Source organism: Oncorhynchus mykiss, chromosome 28 (assembly GCF_013265735.2).
Source record: "Oncorhynchus mykiss isolate Arlee chromosome 28, USDA_OmykA_1.1, whole genome shotgun sequence".
NCBI classification, from domain to species: Eukaryota; Metazoa; Chordata; class Actinopteri; order Salmoniformes; family Salmonidae; genus Oncorhynchus; species Oncorhynchus mykiss.
In genome coordinates this window covers 23,540,671-23,557,500 of record NC_048592.1, presented here as the reverse complement: position 1 = coordinate 23,557,500, position 16,830 = coordinate 23,540,671, and the positions used below count along the sequence as shown (strand labels likewise).

The 16,830-nt window shown below is 42.8% G+C and overlaps 1 protein-coding gene across 1 annotated transcript in view; it reads left to right on the top strand.

Annotated features, from left to right (window-relative positions):
* LOC110508770 (receptor-type tyrosine-protein phosphatase N2) overlaps positions 1 to 16,830 on the top strand; it is a 144,468-nt gene that overhangs the window by 30,908 nt on the left and 96,730 nt on the right. Inside the window, exons 6-13 of the mRNA XM_021589572.2 lie at positions 438 to 810; positions 1,323 to 1,435; positions 1,610 to 1,793; positions 2,096 to 2,142; positions 4,722 to 4,886; positions 5,252 to 5,469; positions 7,586 to 7,672; positions 13,911 to 13,990. Of these exons, the coding sequence (XP_021445247.1) occupies positions 438 to 810; positions 1,323 to 1,435; positions 1,610 to 1,793; positions 2,096 to 2,142; positions 4,722 to 4,886; positions 5,252 to 5,469; positions 7,586 to 7,672; positions 13,911 to 13,990 (1,267 nt within the window). The remainder of the gene's footprint in view (positions 1 to 437; positions 811 to 1,322; positions 1,436 to 1,609; positions 1,794 to 2,095; positions 2,143 to 4,721; positions 4,887 to 5,251; positions 5,470 to 7,585; positions 7,673 to 13,910; positions 13,991 to 16,830) is intronic.

The following is a 16,830-nucleotide window of genomic DNA, read 5'->3' as shown; positions in this document are numbered from 1 at the left end:
TTGCCTTTTGTTTAAGACAAACGTATGGGAGATGGATTGATATTGGAATGTTGTTGACCCATCCCTATACTATACTTCAATAGTAGATCATATAGGCTTATTTTACTGTTAACATTATCAATTAACCTTTCATTTGATGCTGGTGTATTACCTGGGGATTTAAGTGAAGCACTAAGTAAAGACAAACACCTTTGATTTATTTGGTCACGGCACTTTCAATACCAGGATAGTGGGTTCGATTCCCGGGACCACCCATACTTACAATCTATGCATGCATGACTTTAAGTCACTTTGGATAAAAGGGTCTGCTAAATGGTATATATTATTATTATATATTATTTGGTAACGCTTTCTATGGAGTACGTGTATTATGCTTTATAATGTCATTTATGATGCCTTATAATACACTTATAATGTGTTTATTTATTATCTTGCAGAGTGACCGTTACCCATCTGGGGTCTCCTCTGACTACTACTGGCCCAAGTCCCAGGGAGAGGCAAACTTCTCCCCACTGACGTCCTTCCAGCCTCCCTACCAGGACAGATCTTCTGCGGGGGATGGAGACCTCCTTGTGGCTGCTCTCAGACACTACCTGTCTGGGCAGGTACCATCTCAGACCGGGGTGTCCACCAAGGGCCCGGTCCTGCCCTCCTTTCGCCTACGCCCCTCCTACAGCAACAGTATAGACAGTACTGGGCCTAAAGAGACCTCTCAATCTCAAACACCTAACCTGGACAGACTTCTACTCCTCCAGACAGCTGGAGCCAGCCAACTCTCTGCTCCCAAGGACCCCCTCAGTACAGTGGATGGTATGTGCCTCATTAAAAATGCTTTCTTCCTCTTTTACTGTACAAGTTGTTCCTCATTATTTCACTGTGAACAGATGATCACCATTAGTAGTCATGTATTCATCCACTGGAAATAATGGTATAGCATGCAATTAGTTGTTAAAGGAATAATCCACTCAAAATATGTTTTATTATTCCACTGTTGATACAGTCCCAAAATGTTTTGCATGTCAGGAATCATGATATGGAACTTTCAAAACGCTAATCGTCACTGCCGGTGTCGTGCATTTAGTATTTCTGCCTGCTTGAACGGCAATAGCTGAGACACACATGAAAACAGGAAATGTTTTCGATGGAACATCTCTCAGAGATGCACTAAAACGATATACCACGATACCAGCACCCTGGTCTATAGGGAATATACCTCCATTTGAGACACAACCATTGATATACTGTAGGTACTCTACCATAGTTATAACCCTTCCTCTTCTCTCCTCCTCTTATCCCCACTTCTCTTCCTCTCTCCTCCACAGAGGTGTTCATCCAGAAGGTTCTGAAGAACGTGGGCAGACACGACGTGGACGTGGACGACCTGAGTCCTAAAGACCTGGACCAACTCTCTACGCTGATCACTGACGCCCTGCAGGTAGAATAAACAATAACGTCTCGATACTTGTCTTTCTTACTGTAATGCTCACACCTTTCTTACTTGATTTCACTGATTTAGCTGATTTCTGAGGAAGGTTTTACTTGGAATGAATGTGAAATGTGGTTGCCTCACCTAGCTACCTTGTTGATAAAATAATACATGTAAATGCAGGTAGTGGATCAAGAACATACCCAAGCCCAGTCCAGAGCAGGACCCAGAGACCTGGGGGAGGAAGGGAACGAGGGGCCTGGAGGAGAAGGGCCTGGGGAACAGGAGGAGAAGGAGAAGAGTGTACCTCCATCCACCACAGAGAAAACGGCGGAGAGCACTCCAGTAGAGGAGGCTGTGGTCCAAGGTACTTAACCCTGACCGACTGGGAGGAGCCCTCCATCTGTAGTATTATCCCATAGTTCTCTCCAACACCTTTATCTGCTGCTTGTCTATTGATGCCAACTTCAGGGTGACTGGTTCAGATTGGCTGTTCTGTTCATTTTAAATGCAGTCAGACTTACTAGCAAAAAGTATCAGCTGAAAACGGTGAAAGGGAGAGTATACTGTATCTGCATGCTATTTGAGATATGCAAAGGTGGTGTGCTTTCTGCTTAATATTATTCTTGTTGTCAGTAAACATAGTAATTCTGTGTAATTTCCTGACAGAGCGACAAATGGAGGGAGACAGAGAGCCAGCAGACTCCAATGACAAGGTACCACATTTGGACTCTTAAAGAGATAAATGGTTTGACAGCTGAGTGTAAAATGTCAAACGGAAGACTTACATTCTAAACGGTAATTTTATACTGTGTGTAGGGTATCAATCATCCAGATAAGATGTTTTTCAAAAGGAGTTTAGTAATTTGATGTTACATCTGCAATGTAGACAGCAAACCAGTTGATATACACAACTTAGAGAAGAAGTAGATTTTTTAAAACTGATTAAAAGCTTTTCAAGTGTTGTGTTGACTTATTTTTCAACGGAGAAAGTTGATGCTGTCAATTTGCAGTCCTATCTTTCAGATTATGATTATTGACTTGTATCCTATCGCTTCATGTACAGTGCCTTGCGAAAGTATTCGGCCCCCTTGAACTTTGCGACCTTTTGCCACATTTCAGGCTTCAAACATAAAGATATAAAACTATTTTTTTGTGAAGAATCAACAACAAGTGGGACACAATCATGAAGTGGAACGACATTTATTGGATATTTCAAACTTTTTTAACAAATCAAAAACTGAAAAATTGGGCGTGCAAAATTATTCAGCCCCCTTAAGTTAATACTTTGTAGCGCCACCTTTTGCTGCGATTACAGCTGTAAGTCGCTTGGGGTTTGTCTCTATCAGTTTTGCACATCGAGAGACTGAATTTTTTTCACATTCCTCCTTGCAAAACAGCTCGAGCTCAGTGAGGTTGGATGGAGAGCATTTGTGAACAGCAGTTTTCAGTTCTTTCCACAGATTCTCGATTGGATTCAGGTCTGGACTTTGACTTGGCCATTCTAACACCTGGATATGTTTATTTTTGAACCATTCCATTGTAGATTTTGCTTTATGTTTTGGATCATTGTCTTGTTGGAAGACAAATCTCCGTCCCAGTCTCAGGTCTTTTGCAGACTCCATCAGGTTTTCTTCCAGAATGGTCCTGTATTTGGCTCCATCCATCTTCCCATCAATTTTAACCATCTTCCCTGTCCCTGCTGAAGAAAAGCAGGCCCAAACCATGATGCTGCCACCACCATGTTTGACAGTGGGGATGGTGTGTTCAGCTGTGTTGCTTTTACGCCAAACATAACGTTTTGCATTGTTGCCAAAAAGTTCAATTTTGGTTTCATCTGACCAGAGCACCTTCTTCCACATGTTTGGTGTGTCTCCCAGGTGGCTTGTGGCAAACTTTAAACAACACTTTTTATGGATATCTTTAAGAAATGGCTTTCTTCTTGCCACTCTTCCATAAAGGCCAGATTTGTGCAATATACGACTGATTGTTGTCCTATGGACAGAGTCTCCCACCTCAGCTGTAGATCTCTGCAGTTCATCCAGAGTGATCATGGGCCTCTTGGCTGCATCTGTGATCAGTCTTCTACTTGTATGAGCTGAAAGTTTAGAGGGACGGCCAGGTCTTGGTAGATTTGCAGTGGTCTGATACTCCTTCCATTTCAATATTATCGCTTGCACAGTGCTCCTTGGGATGTTTAAAGCTTGGGAAGTCTTTTTGTATCCAAATCCGGCTTTAAACTTCTTCACAACAGTATCTCGGACCTGCCTGGTGTGTTCCTTGTTCTTCATGATGCTCTCTGCACTTTTAACGGACCTCTGAGACTATCACAGTGCAGGTGCATTTATACGGAGACTTGATTACACACAGGTGGATTGTATTTATCATCATTAGTCATTTAGGTCAGCATTGGATCATTCAGAGATCCTCACTGAACTTCTGGAGAGAGTTTGCTGCACTGAAAGTAAAGGGGCTGAATCATTTTGCACGCCCAATTTTTCAGTTTTTGATTTGTTAAAAAAGTTTGAAATATCCAATAAATGTCGTTCCACTTCATGATTGTGTCCCACGTGTTGTTGATTCTTCACAAAAAAATACAGTTTTATATCTTTATGTTTGAAGCCTTAAATGTGGCAAAAGGTCGCAAAGTTCAAGGGGGCCGAATACTTTCGCAAGGCACTGTATTCTTAGACTTTGATGAGAGAAGCAAATCGCCTCTTCCCCTCTATCAAAACAATTCCTTTATTCAGTACACAAGTACTATAAGAAAATATGTATCTCATCATGATCAAGATGAGAAAAAGCCATAGTGCAATTATTATTTGATTCGTATTTGTTCTCTTGGGATCACCATGACTTGGGATCACCATGACTTGGGATCACCATGACTTGGGATCACCATGGCCTGGGATCACCATGACTTGGGATCGCCATGACTTGGGATCACCATGGTCTGGGATCACCATGACCTGGGATCACCATAACTTGGGATCACCATGACTTGGGATCACCATAGCCTGGGATCACCATGGTCTGGGATCACCATGACCTGGGATCACCATAACTTGGGATCACCATGACTTGGGATCACCATAGCCTGGGATCACCATGACTTGTGATCACCATGACCTGGGATCGCCATGACTTGGGATCACCATGGTCTGGGATCACCATGACCTGGGATCACCATGACTTGGGATCACCATGGCCTGGTATCACCATGACCTGGGATCAGGTCATAGCTAGATCACCATCTATAGCTAGATCATCGTGACATTGTTCTTTGTTATTTCAGCCCCAAGACGCCAGCAGCTTATTTGGCAAGCTGCTGGTGTACCTGGATAAGATTGAGTCCCCAGCCCAGAGAGAGTCCCCAGCCCGGGCTGGTGTGGGTGCAGGGCTGGGTGAGGGGAGAGGTGTTGGTCTGGAGAACGTACACAGCAGGACCACTCAGGCTGAGGTGAGGACCACAATGAGTAAGGGACTAAGCACAGAGGTACACCAGCTTCAATATTGCAGATCGATTGTGGCTTCCATCAATGTAATTATCTGCATAATTTCCAATTCTCCATATATATAAAACATTTTTTAAATATATCTATATATTCTTTTATTTTCCCCTAACCTTACCATCCCTCCCCTAATCAGAGTAAACTAATGGACAACAACACTTAGGTTTCTACTTCCAGCTTATACATACAGTACTATATACATTTTTGTTGTTCCACTTTTTTGTTTTATCCTCAATTTCTTTAAATGCATTGTAGCCACATGTGTGGTTGAATTGTGTTTTTACAATGGTCAAATAAATCGAATCAAATCAAGGTGGCGGTGCAGAAGAAGTCGACCCACTCGACGGACATGGAGGAGGTGGCTGCCGTGGAGGGCTGGATCCAGGCAATGGATCCTCCGGCTGCCAAGGTGGTCTACCAGGAGCCCCATAAGAAGAAAGGGAACGTCCAGGAGCTGCAGCTAGATGTCAAAGCAGCTGTGGCCACGAAGAAGACTGATGATGACTACGGTTATGTCATCACCAACACTGAGTGAGTAGTGCCTGTCATAAACAATGAATGAGGCAACCACAGCTAATCAATCAATGTTCTACAGTTTGTCTTTATGGAATTGCATTTAGTGCAGGACAAATAAGTCTTTTTTTAGTCCAGGGTCATCTGTGGTGAGTTTACAGGTGTCAACATGTTGCGTTGCGTTGCTGTCTGATGAAAACTTCTATATTTTTTGTAAATGACATTTAATGAAAGCAGTAACTCTCCTCGATGTACTCTGAACATGTCAGGACTCTAGGACCAAGGACATGTATTCAAAATAGCTTCTGAAGTCTCATAAATGTATGTTTGTTCGAATATGGTAATTTCCTGAAAAGTTTCTGTTTCATCAGACAGCGACGATTGGGTAAGTTTGATCAGTAGCAACCATTTGGCTCCATTGGTGCAGTTCTGTTTATACTTTTGATGGTCTTTTTGTTTTTGTTTTGAATAAGGATAGCTGAAGTTGCTGTAAAACCAACCATTACAAATGGAAACAGAAATGTGTTTTAGATGCTAGACAACCAGATGCCTGCTGTGACCCTGTGTCTGCCAACAGAGACGTTCTCATTACTCCACTCCTGCCCCCTATCCAACCTCGCGGTGCCCTGCATTTCCAAGGAACCATTTTGAAAATAAAACATTGGCATTTCTCATTCCTCATTTTAACAAAGTGTTTGTGTCACTTTTGGGAAAGTAATGTTTTCAAAAAAGTATATAGTACTCACGCTGTATATTTGAATTTATTACCATATATTATTTTATATGTTTCAATACTGGACTCAATACAGTATTAGTGTTTGCAATTTTATTTGAATTTATCAAGACCATACCCCAGTGTGGTATATCATATGCATGTATTTATTTATTTTTTACCTTTATTTAACTAGGCAAGTCAGTTAAGAACAAATTCTTATTTTCAATGACGGCCTAGGAACAGTGGGTTAACTGCCTGTTCAGGGGCAGAAGGACAGATTTGTACCTTGTCAGCTCAGGGGTTTGAACTTGCAACCTTCTGGTTACTAGTCCAACGCTCTAACCACTAGGCTACCCTGCCGCCCCGTATAATGTATAATAAACATCTTACATGCGTTTCATTCAGTAAATATTAGATCATGATGTGATGGTGTTCAGGTTCAAGCCCTTCTCCAGGGCACAGAACCCACAGTCCATCAGGCCACCCTGTAATGGAGCCCAGGTCCTTTCACTGCTCCATAATTATCAGGTCTGCAATACCTCCTCTCTCCACAGGGGGCTGTGGGTTCTGAGTTGTATATGTATATAATGTCTCTAGAATTCTTGCTTTAATCTCCATACTCCTGTTATGTGATAAACGAGGACAGTATGGTTTATAGCTCTAAAAGGTATGGCTTATCACCACCAACAGGAGGAAATTTAATCGAGGAAAACTGAGACATGTACTGCTATAAGGTACGCACAGTAGCCTGGTAGCAGGTACTCCTAATGGCCCTGGTCAAAATTAGTGTACTACTATGTATAGTAGGGTATAGGGTGTCATTTGGGACTCCGACCCTATAAGCTATAGGCAGGGCTGAACTGAACCACTGTGGTGTGGCTACACCATTACACCTCCTCACCATCCCATCTGCACCTCTCTGTCTAGCCTGTAGTCTGAGAGAGGGCCTGTGTATCAAATTGCACCCTGTTCCCTATATAGTGCATTACTTTTGACCAGGGCTCTGGTAAAAAGTATTGCACTAGATATCGAATAGGGTGCCATTTTGGAACACATTCGGCGCACACAGGTGATTCATCATGCCAGAGGGAACTCCTGCTCCCCCAGCTCTCACACCTCACCCCCGCCTCATGTGCTCACTCTCTGTCTCTGTCTCCCTCTCCCTCAACTACCTATCTGGCCCTCTTGTCTTTGGCCCTCACTCCCTTCCCCCCTACCTCCTCTCCTCCCCCTCCCTCCCTCCATCCCCCTGACCTCCGTGCCTGTCTCCCCACTCATGTCCCCATTCCTCTCTTCTGTGTGTGACAGGAATGTAATGTGTGGGAGCGCTCACCCACACTTAACAGGCTTAGGTATCAACTCTGTGGGGACCTTAAGGAGAAAGGCCAGTATTGATGAACTCTATTTTTCTCTCCACAGCGCATTGCAGACTGATGAGGGCCTCCACTTGATGGAGATTCTGACACGACGCGCCAAGCTGCAGATGACTGACTTCCTGGAGCTCTCGTACGTATTTTTGGTGGTGAATTTTTTACACATTTTTCACACACTCAATACAAACAACAACCAGTACAGACCCAACCAACAGAGTCAACACCACTCGTGTATGTATTTAGCCTTTTTATGTAACTCTATTCATTTTTGGCTGCATGTTAAAAGGCATGACTAGATTTCCCTCAGAAAGCTTATACGATTCAGGGCAGCGTCTAAAATTGTCATCTTTAAATACTAATTCCCTGTAGCAGGTACAGTGTATTCTGAAAGTATTGAGACCCCTTGACTTTTTCCACATTTTGTTACATTACAGCCTTATTCTAAAATGGATTCCATTGGTTTTATTCCTCGTAAATATACACACAATACCCCAACATTTATTTTTTATTTTTGAAAATGTATTACAAAAAACAGGTGTCACATTTACGTGCACCGGGCCTCCCACTCCCTTTTCTATTCTGGTTAGAGCCAGTTTGAGCTGTTCTGTGAAGGGAGTAGTACGCAGTGTTGTATGAGATCTTCAGTTTCTTGGCAATTTCTCGCATGAAATAGCCTTTATTTGTTAGAACAAGAATATACTGACGAGTTTCAGAAGGAAGGTCTTTGTTTCTGGCCATTTTGAGCCTGTAATTGAACCCACAAATGCTGATGCTCCAGATACCCAACTAGTCTAAAGAAGGCCAGTTTTATTGCTTCTTTAATCAGGACAACAGTTTTCAGCCGTGCTAACATAATTGCAAAAGGGTTTTCTAATGATCAATTAGCCTTTTAAAATGATAAACTTGGATTAGCTAACACAACGTGCCATTGTAACACAGGAGTGATGGTTGCTGATAATGGGCCTCTGTACGCCTCTGTAGATATTCCATAAAAAATCAGCCGTTTCCAGCTACAATAGTCATTTACAACATAAACAATGTCTACACTGTATTTCTGATCAATTTGATGTTATGATCAATTTGATGTTATTTTAAAGGGTAAAAAATGTCCTTGTTTTTGAAGGAAAAGCACATATTTTCAAGCTCTGTCAGGTTGGATGGGGAGTGTCACTGCACAGCTATTTTCAGGTCTCTCCAGAGATGTTCGATCAGGTTCAAGTCCAGTCTCAAGCTGGGCCACTCAAGGACAGTCAGAGACTTCTCCCGGAGCCACTTAGCCCCAGTCTGAGCTCCTGAGCGCTCTGGAGCAGGTTTTTATCAAGGATCTCACTGTACCATTCTCCCAGTCCCTGCCGCTGAAAAACATCCCCACAGCATGATGCTGCCACCTCCTTGCTTCACATTAGGGATGGTGCCAGGTTTCCTCCAGATGTGACGCTTGGCATTCAGGCCAAAGAGTTCAATCTTGGTTTTAACAGACAAGAGGCTCTTGTTTCTCATGGTCAGAGTCGATTAGGTGCCTTTTGGCAAACTCCAAGCGGGCTGTCATGTGCCTTTTACTGAGGAGTGGCTTCCGTTTTGCCACTCTACCATAAAGGCCTGATTGGTGGAGTGCTGTAGGAATAGTTGTCCTTCTGGAAGGTTCTCCTATCTCCTCAGAGGAACTCTGGGAGCTCTGTCACAGTGACCATTGGGTTTTTGGTCACCTTCCTGACCAAGGCACTTCTCCCCCGATTGCTCAGGTTGGCTGGGCGGCCAGCTCTAGGAAGAGTCTTGGTGGTTCCAAACTTCTTCAATTTAAGAATGATGGAGCTTCTGTCTTCTTGGGGACCTTTAATGCTGGAGACATTTTTGGTACCCTTCCCCAGATCTGTGCCTAGACACAATATTGTCTCGGAGCTCTACAGACAATTCCTTCGACCTCATGGCTTGGTATTTTCTCTGACATGCACTGTCAACTGTGGGACCTCATATAGACAGGTGTGTACCTTTCCAAATAATGTCCAATCAATTGAATTTACCACAGGTGGACTCCAATCAAGTTGTAGAAACATCTCAAAGATGATCAATGGAAACAGGATGCACTTGAGCTCAATTTTGTGTATCATAGCAAAGGGTCTGAATACTTATGTAAATAAGGTTTTTCTGTTTTTTATTTTTAATACATTTGCAAAAATGTCTAAAAACCTGTTTTCAATTTGTCTTTATAGGGTATTGTGTGAAGATTGATACATTTTTAAATTTTATTGAATCCATTTAAGAACAAGGCTGTAACATAACAACTTGTAGAAAAGGGGTCTGAATACTTTCCGAATGCACTGTAGATAGGAATACATCCACTGAATAATGCAGACTGAAGTGCAGAGCAGTGCGTGGAGAGAGTTTATACAATATACTGTAGAAAAATACCTAAAACCAAACAGCTATGTTTTAGGTGGCAAGTGCACCATGTCATGTCAAACGTTACCTCAGGGGCTTAAAAACTTTTATTGCCAAAAATAAATCAGTATAATAAAACAGGAACACTCAAATCATTTAAACCGTCTAACAGGTTGAAAGGCTAAGAAATGCACCCTTAGTGAGAAATAAGATATCCAGAGACACTTGTCTTATTCTGTAAACATTCGAGCTGGAGAGTGAAGATGGGAAACCTGCTCATGCACATTATTGACATGAGGCGCCATATACTCTAGAGTCGTGGCTGCAATCATTTATTAACGTGAATGAACTTTTCATGAACCTCCCTCACTTTCTCCAAAATCGTTATGTTTTTCCACGCAGGTATCTGACTTTGAACACCACACACTCGCGCACACGCACACATACACACACACACACACACACACACATGCAATGAGGCTTTTAAAGCCATCCACAACAGAAATGAGAATCTACTGACATACTGTAATGGTCTGTGTCTTCAGTGGCATCTCTTTCAAATACTCTCACCAACAGCTACTCTACACACATTTGACATACAAATGCACAGCTAGATATTGCACCGAAGCACATTAGTCAAAGATGACATTCAAAATAACATCAAAGAGAAAATCATATCCACGTTCTTTAGAAACATGATGCCATAACCTGTCATATGTTTATTTCCCCAACCGTCATGCCCTGTACCCCACAACTACACACAGCTTTACAATGGACCACATTCTTCATGACTTATGCTCAAGTCTGACATTGTGGTCATTGTAATGCATTCATTCATCAAATGAACATACACTGCTATACTTAATAAGCATAGCAGTATGTATGCAGCAACAATATACCGCCATAAATGCAATGGTGACGTAACATGCGGATGACAGGCATAAGAAAGAGAGTGTTGTATGGGCTGGCAGGCCGCCTTTGTGTCTTTCTAACTACTATGCTTGATTGTTGGCGGTACAAGTAGCGATTGGTCGCCTCTGTATCATGTGACCCTGTTTGTAAGGTTCTGAAAATGACATTGTTTATGAAGCACCTCACGGCACTAGGGCGGTTTACACTGCTCATGGGTGGCCCTACAGGGCCGGACTAATGTACCTTTTGTCTTTATCCCTTTCTGGAGCTGAAAGGGCGTTGGTATGGGAGAGTGATAGATTGGGTGGGAGAGAGCCAGGGCCCTTTGTTAGAGCTCCGAGCCGGCCCAACAGGGGGCGCAGTATGGACAATTTGTCGAGGCCGCCACGCTTATTTTATTTCCTGCTCCTTGCAGCTAACCGCTGCCACTCCTAGACCGCGACTCCACCTAGGAGCCTGGGAGAATGGCACTCCCAGCATGGCTTCTCTCTCCCTTCACGTTGACTCATTTGTGTAAGCATGACTTAGTCCTGTAGGGCTTTGAAATGAGTGTCTATCATGTTTTTCATATTGAAGGAAAATATAGATGCATACAAACAGGGTAATTCAATGTTCGTGTAATACTAACACAGTATGCAAGACATAAGGCCAAATATTACACACACAAGTTAATCAATCATAATATCCATTATTATTTATTATGACTGACAGAGGAGACTCTGCCAGAATCGTCTCATAATATCTGGAATTGATCATGTCAGGCCTGAGCGGTTGAAAGCAGAGACGTTAGTTTTGATGTGTCAATGTGGGTGGTTTGCTTCAGAACCATCTAGCATTAGTTCCCTCTGAATAATAGTTGTTGTGTAACCATTACTGACTTCGGTCAGACTCCAATTTGAAAAGACATGGGGGTGACGTAATGTCTGACTTCAGCTCATTTCAAAGAAAAACCACTAGGTGGGGAAATGCATCTATGCTGGCTGCTTGTAATGTGGTCTATATAATACTGAACAGACATGAACTCATTTACTTTCACAGTAGAATCATAGATTATGATGGTTGATGAACAATGACAGTTTGACATTCCGATACTTGATGTTGTAATGTACAGTAACTGGCTAGTCAAAAATCCTGATTATATTTGTGTTCTAACAGACTAATATTGAGTGTTTCGCTTCGACAGTGGAGTAATAATATTGAGTGTTTCGCTTCGACAGTGGAGTAATAATATTGAGTGTTTCGCTTCAACAGTGGAGTAATAATATTGAGTGTTTCGCTTCGACAGTGGAGTAATAATATTGAGTGTTTCGCTTCGACAGTGGAGTAATAATATTGAGTGTTTCGCTTCAACAGTGGAGTAATAATATTGAGTGTTTCGCTTCGACAGTGGAGTAATAATATTGAGTGTTTCGCTTCGACAGTGGAGTAATAATATTGAGTGTTTCGCTTCGACAGTGGAGTAATACTGTACTAAAGAAAAGCATGAGCTTCAGTTTGAAAACCACAGTCATTTTTGACTTTTGCTGTGTTGAATTTTGAAAAAGGTTCATTGGGTGGCTGTGGCGTAGGTCAGGAAACATATCAATGTGTTATAAAGTCACAATGAGTGATATTCCTCTTCAACCGCTAATAGACCGCTATGGCAGGTTGATCTATCTCCTAATATATGTGATACATCTAGACATCTAGAGCTTTACGGAGGTAAATATAATATTATGGTTGAATGGCTGGCTGCTGGTTGAGGTACTCTCCACACATTGCTAGAGATCTTAACCTACTGGCTGAAGTCTTTGACTTCAACATACAGCAAAGCACTTTCTGTTCAATAAAATCTCCAGCATTTTATATTCGATATGTTGCCATTACCTGTTTTTATTCAGTGTGGTTCACCCATGCCCTAATTCATCACTTTGAGCCATTTTAAGCTCAATATAGTACCTGGCCAGTGTCCACCCTAGTTTTGCTCTTTGGAAAGACATTGTGAGGGGAAAATATTATTTGTACATTTTATTTGTACAGCACTTTTCATTACGCACAAAATTCATAAAGCTCTGTACATCAGAAATTGTCCCTATGACTGTCGGTGAAGGGACAAGCATTAGGTATGTCTATCTCATTGTAGACCAAAACCCCCGTCCTTGTCATTTGTTGTTTGTAAAATGCCTGGAGGCACATTGAGATTCACGAGGGTATCCGGCGGCTCCTGTGGCTACAGGGAATCTAACAGGCGGGGGGGGCACATTGAGATTGAAGAGGGTATCCGGCGGCTCCTGTGGCTACAGGGAATCTAACAGGCGGGGGGGCACATTGAGATTGAAGAGGGTATCCGGCGGCTCCTGTGGCTACAGGGAATCTAACAGGCGGGGGGGCACATTGAGATTGAAGAGGGTATCCGGCGGCTCCTGTGGCTACAGGGAATCTAACAGGCGGGGGGGGCACATTGAGATTGAAGAGGGTATCCGGCGGCTCCTGTGGCTACAGGGAATCTAACAGGCGGGGGGGCACATTGAGATTGAAGAGGGTATCCGGCGGCTCCTGTGGCTACAGGGAATCTAACAGGCGGGGGGGCACATTGAGATTGAAGAGGGTATCCGGCGGCTCCTGTGGCTACTGGGAATCTAACAGGCGGGAGGCACATTGAGATTGAAGAGGGTATCCGGTGGCTCCTGTGGCTACAGGGAATCTAACAGGCGGGGGGCACATTGAGATTGAAGAGGGTATCCGGTGGCTCCTGTGGCTACAGGGAATCTAACAGGAGGGAGGCACATTGAGATTGAAGAGGGTATCCGGTGGCTCCTGTGGCTACAGGGAATCTAACAGGCGGGGGGCACATTGAGATTGAAGAGGGTATCCGGTGGCTCCTGTGGCTACAGGGAATCTAACAGGAGGGAAAGACAAAGGTGAAATAATATTCAAGCACCGTGTGTGTAGGGCTCTGCTTTAATGACCTGAGATGCTTTTTTAAGACAAGACGGTAGAAAAACAATGCTTCACCACCATGAAAAATACATTCCTGCTTGTGTTTGGAGTGTCTCATCTCACTGTGTGTGTGTTTTATTTATTCATTTATTTTTTTACAGAGTGGTAGGCCCAGCTGTGACCTTCAGAGTGCGACCTAATGCCCAGAACATCAGCACCGCAGATGTGGCCAATGTAGCAGGTAGGTCAGAGCTTTTCTGATAGATAAATGTGATTTCATGTATGAAAATGCTATACATACAATTTCAAAAATGTTGGTAAATAAGCTTTTTTGTTTAAAAAACTTATAAAAGAGATTGGTGTTAAATGACAGAAATTTATTGATTTGAAACCTATCACTAGATATTTTCATTTCAGAGAGACAAACAATCACATTTTGTTGCACAACAAGATATATCCGCCTAACTCTCAGAGAAAATAGTAACACTTTTATTTTTTTTATTTAACTACCAATTCAGTTGAGAACAAATTCTTATTTACAATGTCGGCCTACCCCGGCCAAACACTGATGGCCCTATGGGACTCCCAATCACAGCCTGATGTGATACAGTTTGGATTCATACCAGGGACTGTAGTGACGCATCTTGCACTGAGATGCAGTGCCTTAGACCGCTGCGCCATTCGGAAGCCCTACATTTGTAACATGGTTATATACAAAAAAAATGCTCTGTAAAATAATATGAGATCTCATCTGGGCTGTGGTCAAAAGTAGTGCACAATAGGGAATACGGTGTCATTTGGGACAAGGCCCAACTCTAATCATCAAGCACTATAGCATGAGGCTAGTTGAATTTAAATGTATAGGATACGAACATTCCATTCCAGCTAAACAATTGATATATAGAGTTTTGCAACAAAACCAATTGTTTTACACATCTAAAATCTATTAATAAATAATCTGAGGACAGTAATATTTTTTTACACACACATAAATGTACCAATAAGCAATCATTTCTCATGAAAAAACACAAATGTGAAAAATTGTTGGATAAAGCATTTGGAAATAAACTCTTCATATATGACTTTACCAAAAAAAAGAAATCTCTTGTGCTTTAGTGGAGCATGTTGGATCTGAAATTAACACTTGACCTTTTATCAGATATCACAACGTTTAAGTTGTTTACTCTCGGAAATAAACTCAGCAAAACAAGAAACGTCCTCTCACTGTAAACTGCGTTTATTTTCAGCAAACTTAGCATGTGTAAATATTTGGATGATCATAACAAGACTCAACAACTGAGACATGAACTGAACAAGTTCCACAGAGATGTGACTAACAGAAATGGAATAATGTGTCCCTGAACAAAGGGGGGGTCAAAATCAAAAGTAACAGTCAGTATCTGGTGTGGCCACCAGCTGCATTAAATACTGCAGTGCATCTCCTCCTCATGGACAGCACCAGATTTGTCAGTTCTTGCTGTGAGATGTTACCCCACTCTTCCACCAAGACACCTGCAAGTTCCTGGACATTTCTGGGGGGAATGGCCCTAGCCCTCACCCTCCGATCCAACAGGTCACAGACGTGCTCAATGGGATTGAGATCTGAGCTTTTCGCTGGCCATGGCAGAACACTGACATTCCTGTCTTGCAGGAAATCACGCACAGAATGAGCAGTATAGCTGGTGGCATTGTCATGCTGGAGGGTCATGTCAGGATGAGCCTGCAGGAAGGGTACCACATGAGGGAGGAGGATGTCTTCCCTGTAACACACAGCGTTGAGATTGCCTGCAATGACAACAAGCTCAGTCCGATGATGCTGTGACCCACCGCCCCAGACCACGACGGACCCTCCACATCCAAATCGATCCTGCTCCAGACTACAGGCCTCGGTGTAACGCTCATTACTTCGACGATAAACGCAAATCCGACCATATCCCCTGGTGAGACCAAACCGCGACTCGTCAGAGAAGAGCATTTTTTTGCCAGTCCTGTCTGGTTCAGCGACGGCGACGATGATGTCTGGTGAGGACCTGCCTTGCAACAGGACTACAAGCCCTCAATCCAGCCTCTCTCAGCCTATTGCGGACAGTCTGAGCACTGATGGAGGGATTGTGCGTTCCTGGTGTAACTCAGGCAGTTGTTGTTACCATACTGTACCTGTCCGACAGGTGTGATGTTCAGATGTACCGATCCTGTGCAGCTGTAGTTACACGTGTTCTGCCACTGCGAGGACGATCAGCTGTCCGTCCTGTCGCCACGTAGCGCTGTGTTATGCATATCACAGTACGGACATTGCAATTTATTTCCCTGGCCACATCTGCAGTCCTCATGCCTCCTTGCAGCATGCCTAAAGCACGTTCACGCAGATGAGCAGGCACCCTGGGCATCTTTCTTTTGGTGTTTTTCAGAGTCAGTAGAAAAGCCTCTTTAGTGTCCTAAGTTTTCATAACCGTGACCTTAATTGCCTACCGTCTGTAAGCTCTTAGTGTCTTAACGACCGTTCCACAGGTGCATGTTCATCAATTGTTTATGGTTCATTGAACAAGCATGGGAAACAGTGATTAAACCCTTTACAATGAAGATCTGGGAAGTTTTGGGGATTTTTACGAATTATCTTTGAAAGACAGGGTCCTGAAAAAGGGACGTTTCTTTTTTTATAGTATAGTTCACAGTTTTGATTGGTTCCTTTTGAAAGCTCTCTGTAAAGACCACTGGTAAAGGAGATGTGTGTCATTGGGAAGAAGACTAAAGTCAGAATGACGTCCATTAAGTGTTCTTAGGAAGCCTCCCTTCAGTGTAATCTGCTGTAGCTTTGACCTCTGTGCTATGCACCAATCACATTCCTCTATGGTGAATTAAGTACAGATATGTGTTGTCAAATATTCCATGGAAATTAGAAAGATTAGCTGTATTTGAGCTGTGCGTGGTTAGTAATACTGACAAACGTACAAGGCTGCTTCAACAGGTACCAGGGAAATATGGATATAAATATGAGAAGGTAATGTTTTTCCTGATTGTCTTAGATAAATATTACATGCTTACCATTATTGTATAGGACATTTTAGCTCTGGTCAAAAGTAG